This window comes from Macrobrachium nipponense, chromosome 20, assembly GCF_015104395.2.
Source record: "Macrobrachium nipponense isolate FS-2020 chromosome 20, ASM1510439v2, whole genome shotgun sequence".
Lineage (NCBI taxonomy): Eukaryota > Metazoa > Arthropoda > Malacostraca > Decapoda > Palaemonidae > Macrobrachium > Macrobrachium nipponense.
Window position 1 is genome coordinate 15,012,184 of NC_061089.1, and position 16,111 is coordinate 15,028,294.

The 16,111-nt window shown below is 43.4% G+C and overlaps 1 protein-coding gene across 1 annotated transcript in view; it reads right to left on the reverse strand.

The window, feature by feature from the left end:
• LOC135222312 (ATP-dependent RNA helicase A-like) overlaps positions 1 to 16,111 on the reverse strand; it is a gene marked incomplete at both ends in the record, with an annotated part of 50,002 nt that continues 33,891 nt past the window's right edge. The window contains 3 exon segments of the mRNA XM_064260401.1: positions 1 to 224; positions 11,563 to 11,725; positions 11,844 to 11,990. Of these exon segments, the coding sequence (XP_064116471.1) occupies positions 1 to 224; positions 11,563 to 11,725; positions 11,844 to 11,990 (534 nt within the window).

The following is a 16,111-nucleotide window of genomic DNA, read 5'->3' on the forward strand; positions in this document are numbered from 1 at the left end:
GCTTCCTCCCATGCCACCGAATCTGGCACCACCCATTCCATAGCCACCGCCGAATCCACCCCTGCCTCCAAATCCTCCACCTCTTCCACCGTATCCTCCTCTGCTTCCACTTCCTCTTCCACCACGTCCTCCTCTGTTTCCCATGTAGCCTCCACCTCCTCTGCCACCAAAACCTCTGTTAGCAGTGTACACTCCTCCAGGTCTAAAACCTCCTGTATCACCACCTGCAAAATAAAGTATTTAAATCAATATACATTCAAACAATCATCATAATGTAGCTATAAAAGATTCTAAGTCAATTACTTTAAAGCTGGAATCTATGGCTCGACCAAATTTGTACACAAGATACAGTAACAATCCAAATATTCCAACATAACCAAAGAGACTCATTCATCTGACATTTGATTCCTTACAAATTAAACGTACCAATATTGAATGGAAATAAATGTGAATTCCTGTTCAGTTGCCAGGACCCTCAGGGTATCCTTGCTTCAAAAAAGAAATCTATGCGATGCACCGAATACTTATTATATATATATATATATATATATATATATATATATATATATATATATATATATACTATTATATATAAAAAATTAGAATTCGGATTTGCACTCCTGATTAAAGTGATCTTTTTAGCATTTTTCCATAAGCTACTTTGTGACTGTTAAAATACTGTTAATTACTAACACACATCAGACATTGAAAGCTTTCCAACCATATGATATCAAAATCTGATTTGTATATGGAATTGTTAACCATTTTTCAGGGGTGAGAAAACGTCTGGCTGTGTATAGATATTTACCAGTTTCTCCCTAATGTAAAATGCTACTTTTATTTTATGCTCACAAGTTCTCGACCTATCAGAGATTTTGTGTCAATAAATCAGAATACACTTCGACTCTCTTACTTGCAGCCTCATTATACTGGTGACCCCAAAGACAACTGACAAAGCCAGCACCAGCCCATCCAGCAATGAAGGCACAGCAACAGCAAGAATCCGCCTGCTGCCCTTTACAACCCAAAATCCAGAGGCCTGGTTCTTCAGAGCTGAGACAATCTCCCAGGTCCAAGATGATAATCTCCACATCCCACATGACATCTTTGAATAAATATGGACTCAGCTGTAAGTGTTAAAGGGACCATACCATCTGCCCTTGAAGCAAAAAAGTTCCTAGGGAATGTGTGGTGCGTTGGGGGAGAGGGAGAGGGAGAGAGAGAGAGAAGAGAGAGAGAGAGAGAGAGATGAGAGAGAGAGAGAGAAGATGAGAGAGAGAGAGAGAGACAGCAGCAATAATTAACCAGCCAAAAAGTCATGGCCACCCTCAACACATCAACCATGGACCTCTAGAATTCCTGAAGATAGTCTACACTGTCCATTTGGGCGACAAGTCTGCTAAACCTACACAACCACAGGTAGCCGCAGCCGCCCCACAGCTGAAGCAGCAAACTGATGCAGAGATGAAGCGCAATCCAGACGGCCTGCCACCCAACAAACCCAGAACAAGAAAGTCCCTAGGGCATTTGTTCCTAACACTGGAGGGTCAGGAGTGAAGCCCATAAAAATGCAAAAGACTGCGCACTCAAAACACAAGCAAAAGGTTCCAACCAACAGCGACTTTACAATGATACTTTTACGCCCGCAATTGTTCTTGACCTGTCAGGGATTGTGTGTCAATAAATGAAAATATACCTTGACTCTGCCTCTTAACTCGCCACCTTTTTAGATAGTACTAATTAGACTATGGCTACTCTAGCATAAGTACTGAAGCTCTATCAATTGGTGCCATTTACGAGTGGTGTCAAAATTATCATTCTAATGGAAAATGTAATAAGAAAAACAATCATTATTCTGATAACCTGAATTAAATAAACTTGGCATAGTAATTAATTTGTGATGGCGTTAGTCTGTCCATGGTTACAGGACTTAAATCCTTCAGCAATCAGGTCAAGGATACGCAATTTTCTGTCATTACAGAGCCTAAAGTCCTTTTCAACCACAAGGGGTCAAACCACCTCACTGCGAGTCTACCACATTCAAACAGAACATTATTTAGTTTCAAAATATTTTAAAAATTATATTGTTATAATACAATAAAGTTTTGTACATACTTACCCGGCAGATATATACTTAGCTATAGTCTCCGACGTCCCGACAGAATTAAAAACTCGCGGCACACGCGACAGGTATGTCAGGTGATCAGCCCACCCTTCCGCCGCTGGTGGCTGGGACTAGGAACTATTACCGTTTTAAGTCAGATTTTCTCTTCCACCTGTCTCCTGAGGGGAGGCTGGGCGGGCCATTAATTGTTATATCTCTGCCGGGTAAGTATGTACAAAACTTTATTGTATTATAACAATATCATTTTTGTACATGCAACTTCCCCGGCAGATATATACTTAGCTGATTGGCACCCTTGGAGGAGGGCAAGAGACAGCTACATAACAAAATAGTTATCAATCTAAAAATGGAGAAAACAACATATGTTGTAGGTAAATTAGAAAACAACCTTGGTTCCTACCTGGTATGGCAGAAGACTTCATTGATACTGTCTATGAATCTGCTTGCCACAAGAGTTTCAGAGAGGATGAGACCTATGACTGACAACCCTTTCGGATCATACCAATGGGGGCTTACCCGCTTACTTGGCAGAGCCTTGTCCTGGATTGTACCCAATGGGGGCTGACCCCACTTACATGGCAGAGTCTTCACCTGTATCTTATCAACGGGGGCTAACCCTCTTACATGATAGAGCTTTAGGTAACTAAGACACTACAAGGAGCACAACAACCAATCCCGATCACCTGACCACACTAAAATGTTAGACCTACGACTTGAAAGGGGTTCACCTCTTGAACCCTCTCCCAATCGCCTAATAAGCACATAAAACCCAAAAAAACCATTAAAAAAACCTAACCTAACTACACTAAAAAGGATTAGGTTCAGCTCCCTGTCCCAGCAACGAATCCGCAGATACGTAAGCTCCTAGAGTAAAGCGTTTGTCGTACTTAACTTGAATGTCTCTCAAGTAGTGAGACGCAAAGACCGAATTGCATCTCCAAAAAGTCGATTCGACGAGAGTCTGTATAGACAAGTTTTTATGGAATGCTAACGAGGTAGCCACGGCTCTTACCTCGTGAGCCTTTACTCTAAAGAGGTCCAGGTGTTCTTCTTTACATGTTAAATGGGCTTCCTTGATTACGTCTTTAATGAAGAACGCCTGTGCATTTTTAGAGATTTGTCTTTTAGGATCTCTAACTGAGCACCATAAGCTTTCCTTATTACCTTTTAGTTTGTTCTTTCTCTCCAAATAAAATTTAAGGCTTCTAACTGGACTAAGAGCCCTTTAACTTCGAAGGTCCTTGGCCAAGGTTTTGAAGGGTTCTCATTCTTCGCCAGAAAGAGAGGTTTAAAAGAACAGAAAGCCGAGTCATTTCTAAAGCCAACATTATGTTCCAATGCTTGTAGCTCGCTTACCCTCTTGGCTGAGGCTAAAGAGACCAAGAATAATGACTTCCTAGTTGAGTCTCTAAAAGTAGCATTACGTGGAGGTTCAAATTTGGGGGTCATCAAAAACTTAAGAACCACATCTAGGTTCCAGTTTGGTGCTCTAATGTTCTTCGTCTTCGCCGTCTCGAAAGATCTAATCAAATCATGAAGATCTTTGTCTTCTGCAATATTAAGGCCTCTATGTCTGAAGACTGAAGAAAGCATACTCTTATAGCCTTTAATCGTGGAAACTGCTAGACTAGCTTTCTCCTTCAAGTAAAGGAGGAAATCGGCTATATCAGTCACAGAGGTACTGGAAGAGGATATTTTCTGGGCTCTGCTCCATCTGCGAAACACCTCCCACTTCGACTGGTAGACTCGAATAGTAGATGGCCTCCTTGCCCTTGCGATAGCTTTCGCAACTCCTCGAGAAAAACCTCTCGCTCTGACAAGTCCTTCGATAGTCTGAAGGCAGTCAGAGCGAGAGCGGGGAGGTTTTTGTGATATCTGTCAAAGTGGGGTTGTTTGAGAAGATCGCTCCTGTTTGGAAGCGATCTCAGAAAGTCTACGGATCCATCCCATTACCTCTGTGTTACCAGTTTGCGCGGCCAGAACGGGGCGATGAGGGTCAGTTTGGCTCCTCCTGCTTGCCTGCCAAAACTTTACTCACTAACTTCTGTAGATGATCTTGAATGGCGGGAAGGCATAACCGTCTATTCCGGACCAATTGAGAAGGAGACCGTCCACTGAAACCGCCCTTGGATCGGAGATCGGGGAGCAGTAATTTTCCAGCCTGTTGTTCCAATGAGTGGCAAACAGATCTATATTTGGAACCCTGTTGCAGACCTCTGGATGTAATGTCCACTCTGTCGGCAGCACTTGATCCTTCCTGCTCAGAAGGTCGGCCCTCACGTTCTTCTCTCCTTGTATAAATCTTGTGAGGAGAGTGATCTTTCGCTCTTCTGCCCAAAAGCAGTAAATTTCTTGCTTCCTCGTAAAGGGAGAACGAGTGAGTACCTCCTTGTTTCTTGATATAAGCTAAGGCCGCCGTGTTGTCCGAATTGACCTGCAGGACTGCACCTGAGATCTGAGCCTCGAAGTGTATGAGACAGAGGTGAATCGCCGCCAATGCCTTTAAGTTGATGTGCCAGGACACCTGTTCTCCTCTCCAGGTGCCTGACACTTCTCTCGTACCCAGAGTGGCTCCCCATCCCGACTCTGAGGCGTCGGAAAATAACACTAGCTGAGGGCTCGGCACGTGTAGAGATACTCCTTCGTCGAGTCTGTCTGGCTTTATCCACCAACGAAGGTCTTCCTTTATCCTCCTCGAAATCAGAAAGGAATCAGACAGATTTTGGGACTTCTGATCCCAATGATCTTTGAGGTAGAATTGTAGAGGCCTTAGATGAAGCCTTCCTAGAGAAATGAACTGTTCCAACGAGGAAAGGGTCCCCAGAAGACTCATCCATTCCCTCGCGGAACATTGTTCTTTCTTTAGGAAGGTTGCTACTTTCTCCAAGCAGCGGTTTTGTCTTTCCTGTGACGGAAACGCATAAAAACCCAGAGAATCCATGCAAATCCCCAGATAAACGATGTTCTGCTGGGGAATCATCTGGGATTTCTCGAGGTTTACTAACAGTCCTAAGTCTTGTGTTAACTTCAGAGTCAAAATTAAGTCCTCCAGACATCTGACTTGCGACTGGGCCCGTATCAGCCAATCGTCTAGATACAAGGATATCCGAATCCCTTCGAGATGAAGCCAGTGAGCCACATTCTTCATCAACGCTGTAAATACTTGTGGGGCTGTTGAGAGTCCAAAGCAGAGGGCCCAAAACTGAAAAATCTTCCCCTGAACCATGAACCTGAGGTATTTTCTGGAAGATGGATGAATGGGCACGTGGAAATAGGCATCCTGAAGGTCCAGGGATACCATCCAGTCCCCTGGACAAAGGGCTGCTAACACCGAGGATGTCGTTTCCATCGTGAACTTCCTCTTTGCTACGAACACGTTCAGGGCACTCACGTCTAGCACCGGCCTCCAACCTCCCGAACTTTTCGGAACCAAAAACAGGCGATTGTAAAACCCATGGGAAGTGAGATCTTCCACTTCCTCTATTGCTTCCTTGGACAGCATTTGATTGACGAGATGTAGCAGTGCTTGTTTCTTTATAGGATCCTTGTAATTTGCTGTCAACTCCCTTGGAGTTGTAGTCAAGGGAGGTTTTTCCCTGAAGGGGATCAAGTATCCTTTCTTTAGGATGGAGAGGGACCAGGCATCGGCACCTTTCTGTGCCCAGGCTTCGTGAAAATTTAGGAGCCTGGCACCTACTTTCGTCTGGAGGACAGTATTCTTACTGGGTCTTGACAAAAGGTCTTCTCGAAGACCTTCCTCTCTTCTCAGACCTCCTACTTCTGAGAGAGGATCTAGGTGCGGACCTTCCCCGAAAGGGCTGCTGGAAGGGAGCTTTTTCTTTCTTGGAAACCGGTTTTAGCCTCTTAGCCGACTGGGCCAGGAGATCCTGAGTGGCCTTTTCTGATAAAGTCCTCGATATGTCTTTCACGATCTCCTGAGGAAAAAGGTGACTGGATAGGGGCGCGTACAATAAGGCAGATCTCTGAAGAGGCAACACAGATTTCGTTAAGGAGGAGCTAAACACTGCTCTCTTCTTAAGAATACAAGATCCAAACAGGGATGCTACCTCATTGGATCCATCCATAACCACCTTGTCGAGGCACAACAAAAACACTACCAATTTAGTCCATGCTGACAAACTCTGGATCTTGTGACTTCTTGGCTAAAGCTCCTAACGCCCAGTCCATAAAATTAAAAACTTCAAGGGTCCGAAACAGGCCCTTGATGAGATGATCCAGCTCACACATTCCCCATGTGGCTTTAGCAGATTGACGAGAGCGCCGTCTAGACAAATCCACTAGTGCGGAGAAGTCTGCATCAGAAGATGACGGGAGACCAAGGCCCATCGGTTCTTTGGTGTCGTACCACATACCAGGTTTCCCCCCCGTAAGCCTGGAAGGTGGACAAGTAAAACACCATCTTCCCCGCTTCCTTCCTGGATTTCAGCCAGCTCTCTAAACTCTTAAGAGATTTCTTCATTGAAAGAGTCGGGGTCATCCTGACGAAAGAGGGGGACTTTGACAATTTCGTACTGGAGAGTAACGATCCTGGCGAAGGAGGATCCAAAGGTCGTAGAGAATCTCCGAACACTTGCAGCAGGAGAGAAGCCAGTTTCTTGTAATCCAAAACAGCTGCGTCTTTGGAAGTTTCCTCTTCCGAAACTTCTTCAAAGGGAGCTGAAGGAGAAGAAGGCTTTCCAGGAGAAAGATCCTTAGGAGGAGAACCCATTCTACTCTTCCCCAAAACTTGATCCGGAGAACGAAGCCTTTTCCTCTCAAGACTCCTGTCTGAAAAAGCATCGAAATCCACTTGTTGGATATTATCTGAAGTCTTGATGTTATCCTCTTCCTTCCTGTATGAATCCTGAAGCTTGTTTAGGCGCCTGACAGGAGAGGCGCTTGCGTCCTTGAATGAGCACCTACGAGGCGAAATGCACCTACTGCTACTAGGTTTTCTGATAGGTTCCTGGCGCCCTGCGAGGAGAGGCGCTGCGCCCTGGTTAGGTGCTTGGTAGGAGAAAAGCGCTGCGAGGCGAAGGGAGAAAGTCTCTGTCCTGGCGCCAAGAAGTAGAGGCGCGGGGGTGTGTCCTTCTCCTAGAACGCCTGGGAGGAGAGAGCACCCGCCACGCCCGATCTTCGGTGCTTACTCGGAGAGACTTTTGAGTCCCGATGAAGAGAGGTCTAGACGATCCAATATCATCTGGAAGCCTCTTGGTCTCTGGGCGCTTGTAAGGAGAGAGAGTTTCCTTCGAAGTTCGTCCGGAAACAGAACGAATCCTGCTACTTTCTTGTGGCGCTCTGTAACGAGAGGGGCTCTCGCCTCTATCGGACCGCTTTAACAAACGAATTCTCTCACGAGAGAACCGCGAAGAATCAGACAAAAGGAGGCCCTCAGGCTCCAGGTCCTTGACAAGTGAGGTGCCTCTGCCTCGTGATAAACTCCTAGGAGATCTCTTGTCCGAAGAGAGCTTCCGAACCGAACGCTGAGTTGGAGAGGAGTGTCTAAATTCGGAAGCGAACGAAGAAGAAGGCTTCGCTGGGGACGAAAACCTTTCAGGCGAGTTGCGTCTGCTGGCGCCAGAGCGCCTACTTCCCGAGGCTCTCCTATCTGATCTCTTGACGGGAAGGGATAAGTCTTTCCTCCGAGAAGAGCCTTTCGAAAGTACTCCTACTAAGGCGGACAATTGCTCCTGGAGGCCTACTAGAACTTCCTTCGTCTTCGAAGCAAAACCTTCCGGAGAGGAGTCAGGCGATCTAGGCGCTCTCTTCTTACGATCAGGAGAATAATCCGGAAAAGGCTCAGGACTGGAATGCAAAGTGTCGCTTGCTGGAGGCTTCCAGGCTCTCTTGAGAGGGCGCGACTTAGAAGACGAAATCCATCCTCTTCTCGGAGAAGACGAATCAGAAAAGCACTTCCTCAGGACGCTTTTGCAATAGCTGTCCTTGGCAGCCTGGGAAGCGCCTACAGGATCTGCCGAAGGGACGCCTGACCGTTGGGAGTATCCCACATCCCCCTGGCAGCTGTCGACATTCCTCCTCCCCTGGGCACGGGAGTTTGGAAGCGGTCTAGGCCTAGGAGCAATGCGGGATCGATCAGACGCCCCCCTCCACTTCACTGGGGACACTGCACAAATCACTGCACAAATCACTGCGCTTACCTGTATCCTTCATCGCTTGCAGTTGCGATTGCAAGCTGAAAATAGAGGCTCTCATTGCAGCCATTTCCGTAGCCGTATCCACGGGTTCGCTGCGGGGAGAAGGGGCTGAAAAAACAGAAGGGTTAGGAACTACCTCTTGCTCAATAGAGCAGGATCTACTCGAGCTTCTGATGGAAGCTTTCCTAACCCTATCCTTCTCTAGTTTTCTTATATAAGAAGCCAAGTTCTTCCATTCAACCTCAGTTAAACTTTCACACTCAATACAGGTATTAGTTGCAGAACACTCATTCCCCCTACATTTACTACAGACCGTGTGAGGATCCACCGAAGCCTTCAGTAGCCTCACCTTACATTCCTCTTTCGCACAGACTCTAAATACAGGTACCACGTCAGACATTTTAAAGAGAAATCTAATCCAAAATCCAAAAACGGTCCACGATAAGCGTATGCCAAAGCCAAAGATCAATACGTCACCAAAGGTCAATCTACGATAATCCTCAGCAAACGAGAAAAGAATTCTAAGCAGGAGGAAACAACAACGTTGTTGTCGTTCCCGCGACAGAGAAAATCTGACTTGAAACGGTAATAGTTCCTAGTCCCGCCACCCAGCGGCGGGAATGGGCTGATCACCTGACATATCTGTCGCGTGTGCCGCGAGTTTTGAATTCTGTCGGGACGTCGGAGACTATAGCTAAGTATATATCTGCCGGGGAAGTTGCATGTACAAAACTCTCAATTTGATCTTAAGAGCTTCACTATTTCTCTAGTGTAAAAGATCAAATATCAATACAAAAGCCTAAAGCTATCCTTAAGCTTAACACTCATTTAAAACCAGGCCTAAACTAACTTGAAAGAGCCGCTAACTTTGTTGCATGCAAATTGAAGAAAATAAAATAATAAAGCATATCCAACCTATAATGAATTCACGTACTATATTTTGCATTATGAGAGATTTGGAAAACAGTACACCTCAAATGCAATAAGTACAGCTCATTAATTTGCTAAAACTATTCCATCCTACGATTAAATACTAGGAATTTAAAATGATCACAAATATGAATGTAATGCACTGGTAAACATAACCAGTTATCTCTCGCACTGCTATTAACCCTCTTACGCCGAAGCGGTAAAAAAAAAAATTGTCTCCTGTGTGCCGGAGGTGTTTCAGAGTGAGCGCGGAGCGGAAAAAATATTTTTTTTTCAAAAATCACAGCGCGCTTAGTTTTCAAGATTAAGAGTTCATTTTTGGCTCCTTTTTTTGTCATTGGCTGAGGTTTAGTATGCAACCATCAGAAATGAAAAAAATTATCATTATCATATATAAATAATGCGATATATGATAGCGCAAAAACGAAATTTCATATATAATTGTATTCAAATCGCGCTGTGCGCAAAAAAGTTAAAGGTAACAAGTTACTTTTTTTTCGTTGTAATGTACACTAAATTGCGATCATTTTGGTATATAACACATTGTAAAACGATAAAAGCAACACAGAGAAAATATTATCACAAAATAATGCATGAATTCGTAACGCGCACGCGTAAACAAAATTTTTTTCAAAAATTCACCATAAATCTAAATATTGTCCTAGAGACTTTCAATTCCTTTCAAAATGAAGACAAATACTGTAAGAGTATTAGCTTACAATTGCAGTTTTCGACCATATCTGACGAGTTAAAGTTGACTGAATGTCGAATTATATATATTTTTTTTATATGCAATTATTTCGGAAATAAGAAAAGCTACAACTCAAATATTTTTAGTTTTATTCTACATGAAATTGTGCACATTTTCATATATAAAACTCTATGAAATGCCTAATATGAAACAGAGCAAATATTCCGAGAATGTGGCGGAGAATCCGCACGCGGAGGGAAGGAAAGATTTTTTTTTTAAATTCACCATAAATCTAAATATTTTGCTAGACTTCGAATTTGTTTCAAGATGAAGACTAAATGACTGAATATTACTAGACTGAAAGAGTTTTAGTACAATGCGTTTTTCGACCATTTCGGTAGAGTCAATTTGGACCGAACGTGGGTTTTTTTTTCTATTTATCGTGATTTATATGCAAATATTTCAAAAAATAAGAAAAGCTACTTCCAATTCATTATTTTTTAGTTGTATTCTACATGAAATTGAGCACATTTTCATATATAAAACTTTATGTAATGGCTAATTTTAAAATAGTGCAAACATTACCACAATCGCACGTATGATTTTTTCGGAAGAGTTACCGCGCGGACGTAAATGAATATATTTTTTTCATAAATTCACCATAAATCGAAATATTGTTCTAAAGACTTCCAATTTGTTGCAAAATGAAGGTAATGCTTGAATATTACTAGAATATAAGCGTTTTAGCTTAGAATTGCGTTTTTCGACCATTTCGGTAGAGTCAAAGTTGACCGAAGGTTGAAATTTTGGCAATTATCGTTATTTATATGAAAATATCTCAAACTGATAAAAGCTACAACCATGGGTTGTTTTTATTTGTATTGTGCATGAAATTGCGCACATTTCTTTCCATATATTAAACTTTATAAAACGGCTAATTTAAAATGGTGCAAACATTACCACAACGCATGTATGATTTTTTTCGGAAGAGTTACCGTGCGGACGTAAGGAAAAAGTTTTTTCATAAATTCACCATAAATCGAAATATTGTGCTAGAGACTTCCAATTAGTTGCAAAATTAAGTTAAATGATTGAATATTACTAAAATATAAGAATTTTAGCTACAATTGCGTTTTTTCGACCATTTCGGTAGAGTCAAAGTTGACCGAAGGTTGAAATTTTGGCAATTATCGTTTATTTATATGAAAATATCTCAAAACTGATAAAAGCTACAATCATGGAGTATTTATTGTTGTATTCTACATAAAAATGCGCACATTTTCATATATAATACTTCATGTTAATGGCTAATTTACAATGGTACAAAAAATTATGTCAAAGTGACAAAATAATTTCCGAGATGTGTCACAGATACTTTTTAGTGCGGCAAGAAAGAAATTCGCACTTGCGCGCCTGCGTAACGATTGTAAACAAAACAACACCTTGATCCGTGAACTCCCAGCATCCCCAAAGGCGCATGATTCAAAAGTTTTAGGCTGGTAGGCCTATAAGTATTTTTCTGCGAATTTTAAAAAAAACTTTTGTAAGTCGACGTAAAATACGTCCAGTCGGCACACGGGAGACAAAAAATGTCGACGTAAAATACGTCCAGTCGGCGTAAGAGGGTTAAGGAGAAAAAACAAAGATGGGGTGATACCTACCACCGGGTCCATCATCACCTCTCATTCGTTTGTTTGGAGGCCCGCCGCCAAAGTTACTGAACTGACGAGGTGGTCTGAAGGAATTTGTATTTCCCATTGAAATAGGTTCCATTTCAAATCTTCCAGCATTTAGTCGGCACAACTGACGAACACAATTCAAAATCTGAAATCACGAAATATACTATTCATTAGAGAAACATACTATTCATGAGAGAGAGAGAGAGAAATATATATCAATCTATTTTCATTTGAACTTTTACTACTACTATGAAATATCTAACCTGTTCATCTAGATGATTTGGTTCGGTTATGTGCTCTGGATCTGTGGTGCCTCTTACTATCAAAGCATCAATGGACGGCCTCAAGACCATGATTTTTGCAGCTATCTCTGGATCCAATTCCAAATTTATCCAGCCATCTAGACGCACCTAAAAACAAAACAGGATATTAGTATGGAACCTAATTATGTAAGTTAGTTCACCCCATATATACTGATGTAAGTGTATGCCTTGATATACATGTTATACTTGGATCTTTTAGCATAACACACCTGTGCAGGCAGGGGGGAGAATACCTCTTAAACCCCTTAGTCTTGGCTCCAAAATTTGCAGTAGCATAATAAAAATTATTTTGCATTAAAAATTACTTGAAGCCCACCAGAAAAACCCATTTCAGGGCAAAATGCTAATTCTTTTCATTAACAGCAGTTCAAAACCTACTTCATGCATTAAAGGGACTGAAAAATGAAAACACAAGATAACAGACGACAAAGACAAGTTACTAACTCCAACCCAATCTTGACATTTGTCAACTTAAACATGGGCTTACAAACATTAATACTTGATGATTTGCAAGTCCAAGGCTGGCTAACTTCTGCATAACAAAACAATTCTACGGAATTTGTATATTAACATTTCCTATTCAAGAAATTCTGGCTGTTTTGAAAAGCAAATTCAAAATTAATAGAAGATGAAAACAACAACGGTGTTTTGACAACAAAATTCCATTCGTGATTGCTTTTATGGATAGTAAAAACGTCCTTAAAAAAATGATATTGTTAAAACTATCAATGAAAGTTTTGTATTTATCACCCCTTACCTGGCATTATATGTACTTCGCTATAGTCCGTCCGACGTTCCGACAGAATTTCAAAAAATCTGCGCGGCACACGCGACAGGTAGGTCAGGTGGTCTACCTTACCCGCCGCTGGGTGGCGGGCGTATGAACCAATCTCTCTCTCCAGCCAGATTTTTTTTTTTTTTTTTCCTTTCACCTGTCTCCTGAGGGGAGGCTGGGTGGGCCATTAGACGTATATATCTGCCAGGTAAGTATGTACAAAACTTTATTGTAGTTTTAACAATATCATTTTTGTACATGAACTTCCCTGCCAGATATATACTTAGCTGATTGGCACCCACCCTTGGTGGAGGGTAAGAGACAGCTAAAGTAATAAGGAGATAAGAACAACTGATGTTGTAGGATATAAATAACCTTGGTTCTTACCTGTTCAGGCAGAAGACTTCATTGATACTGTCCTCTGAGTCTGCGTTGCCTGGAGAGCTACAGCTAGGACGTGACCTGATGCTGAAAGACCTCCTCGGATCTACCACTGGGATATATTGATCCCCTTTGTGTGGTATAAAACCAAGCGGATCCTGTTAAAGGAGTTCGTCCCTATCTTAACAGGTCCTAACCACTACTACTGCAAGGAGCCACACTCATCAGACCACCTAACCAAAACTACTAAAGATTAGTATTACGACCTAAAGAGATGCCTTCATGCATCCTCTTTTAAGGCAACCACAACAACAAATACAAGGGGGAAAAATTTATACTACTAAACAGGATGAGTTCCAGCTCCCTGCCCCAGCACTGAATCCGCAGATACGTAACGGGCCCAAGCAAAAGATTTTTTCGTAAGTGATTCTCACATCACGTAGTAGTGGTTTCGCGCAACACTGACTGACATCTCCAGGAATGTTGTCTCCATCAGATTTCGCACGGACATATTCTTGTTTGAAAAGCAAGAGAAGTTGCTATGGCTCTTACTTCGTGTGCTTTCACTTAAGAAGCCTAAGATGTTCTTCTCTGCAGGATCCGTGTGCTTCTTTGATGAGGCTTCTCAAGAAGAAGGACAATGCGTTCTTCGACAATGGACGAGTAGGCTCTTTTACTGAACACCACAGGACCTCCTCGGTTGGCTTTCAGTTGCTCTTTTCTTCTAAGTGAGTATTTCACCATTCTCACTGGGCAAAGAGTTCTCTCGGGTTCTTCTCCTACCAAAGAAGATAACCCACGAATCTCGAAGTTCTTGGGCCATGGACTTGATGGGTTCTCATTCTTTGCAAGAAAACCAGGAAGGAAAGAGCAAATAAGAGAGTCCTCCTTAAAACCCACATTACCATCAATCGCCTGAAGCTCACTCACTCTTCTGGCGGAAGCTAGAGCCATCAAAAAAACAGAGTCTTCCTGGTAAGGTCTCTGAATGAGGCTGAATTAGGGGGTTCAAACCTAGAGGACCCAAGGAATTGAAGGACTACATCCAAATTCCAGCTAGGTGTCTTAGGAGACTGCATTTTCGTTGTATCAAAAGACCTAATAAGGTCCTGTAGGTCCTTATCTTCCGATAAGTTGAGGTCCCTGTGCCTGAAGAACATTCGCCAACATACTACGATAGCCTTTAATCGTCGAAACGACTAAGCCACATTCTTGTCTTAAGAATAAAAAGAAGTCTGCAATTTGATTCACAGAGGTACTGGAAGAGGAAACGTTATTCCTCTTGCACCATCTTCTGAAGACATCCCACTTCGACTGGTACACTCGTAAGGTGGAAGACCTCCTCGCTCTCGCGATTGCCTTTAGCAGCTGCTGACGAAAAGCCTTTCGCTGCTGACCAGTCTGGACAGTCCGAAGCCAGTCAGACTGAGAGCGGGGAGGTTTTTGTGGTACCTGTCGAAGTGGGGCTGTCTGAGTAGATCGCTCCTTAGAGGAAGCGATCTTGGAAAATCCACTAGCATTCCCAGCAACCTCTGTGAACAATCTTGTGCTGGCCAAAAGGGAGCTATCAAAGTCATTCTCGCGGAATCTAACTCTGCGAACTTTTTTTTTTTTTAAAGTCAACCCCAGAATCTTGAAGGGGGGACGCGTATACATCGATCCTTTCCAATCGAGTAGGAGAGCGTCTATCCCTATTGCTCCTGGACCGAGATGGCGCATACAGATCCAGTCTTTTGTTCTTTGAAGTTGCAAAACAGGTCTAAGAGAGTCCTGCCCCACAACTTCCAAAGGCTCTGGCAAACATCTTGGGGGCAGAGTCCACTCTGTGGGAAGGACCTGATCTTTCCTGCTGAGGAGATCTGCCCTTACATTCCTTTCTCCCTGTACGAATTCGGTGGTGAGAAGTTTATATTCCCCCTTTCTTCTGTCCACAGAAGAAGATCTCTTGCTGTTTCGTACAGAGAGAAGGAATGCGTCCCCCCCTCCCTTGTTTCCTGATGTATGCCAGCAGCCGTGGTGTTGTCCCGAGTTTATTTGCACAACTGCTCCTGTCACATCTGACTCGACTCCTTCAGAGCAAGCCACACGGCTATTAGTTCTTCCTGTTGATGTGCCAGGAAGACTGGTCCCCCACCCAGGTTCCTGACACCTCCTTGGTTCCCAGAGTCGCCCCCAACCTGTTTCCGACGCATCGGAGAACAACACCAGGCTGGGGTCTGGGATTGAAGAGGCAGTCCCTGCGAGAACTTGTTGGGATCCGCCCACCAGCTAACTCCTTCTTGATTTGAAGAGAAATTGACAGGGAGAAACTTCAAATCCTGAGAAGGACGACTCCAATTCCGATGAAGAAAGAATTGGAGCGGTCTCAGGTGCAACCTTCCTAGGGAAACAAATTGCTCCAGTGAGGAGAGCGTCCCCAGCAGACTCATCCACTCCTTCACTGTGCATACTTCTTTCCCTAAGAAGGTTAGTTACTTTTTCGAGTCCCCGGGCTATCCTCTCCTGTGACGGAAAAGCCGAAAACTCAGAGATTCATCTGGATCCCCAGATAAACGCACTCTTGAGCGGGAATCAGACTTGACTTCTGCAGATTGACCAGAAGTCCTAAGGAATAAGTCAAATCCAGGGTTTTCTTAAAGTCCTTCAGACAACGATCTCTGGAATTGGGCCCTTATAAGCCAATCGTCGAGATAGAGCGAAACTCCTCACCCTTCTAGGTGAAGCCATTGTGCCACATTCCTCATGATGGCCGTAAAGAACTTGGGGGCCGTGGAGACCAAAACACAGGGCCCTGAATTGGAAGATTCTTCCCCCCATCATGAATCTTAGAAATTCCTCGAGGAAGGATGGATTGGTACGTGGAAGTAAGCGTCCTGTAAGTCCCAAGGACACCATCCAGTCCCCTGGAGGCGGAGTGCTGCTAACACCGAGGCAGTGGTCTCCATCGTGAACTTCTTCTTTTCGACGAAGAAGTTCAGGGCGCTTACATCCAACATCTCCATCCCCCTGAGGATTTCGGAACTAGGAAACAGGCGGTTGTAAAAGCCTGCCG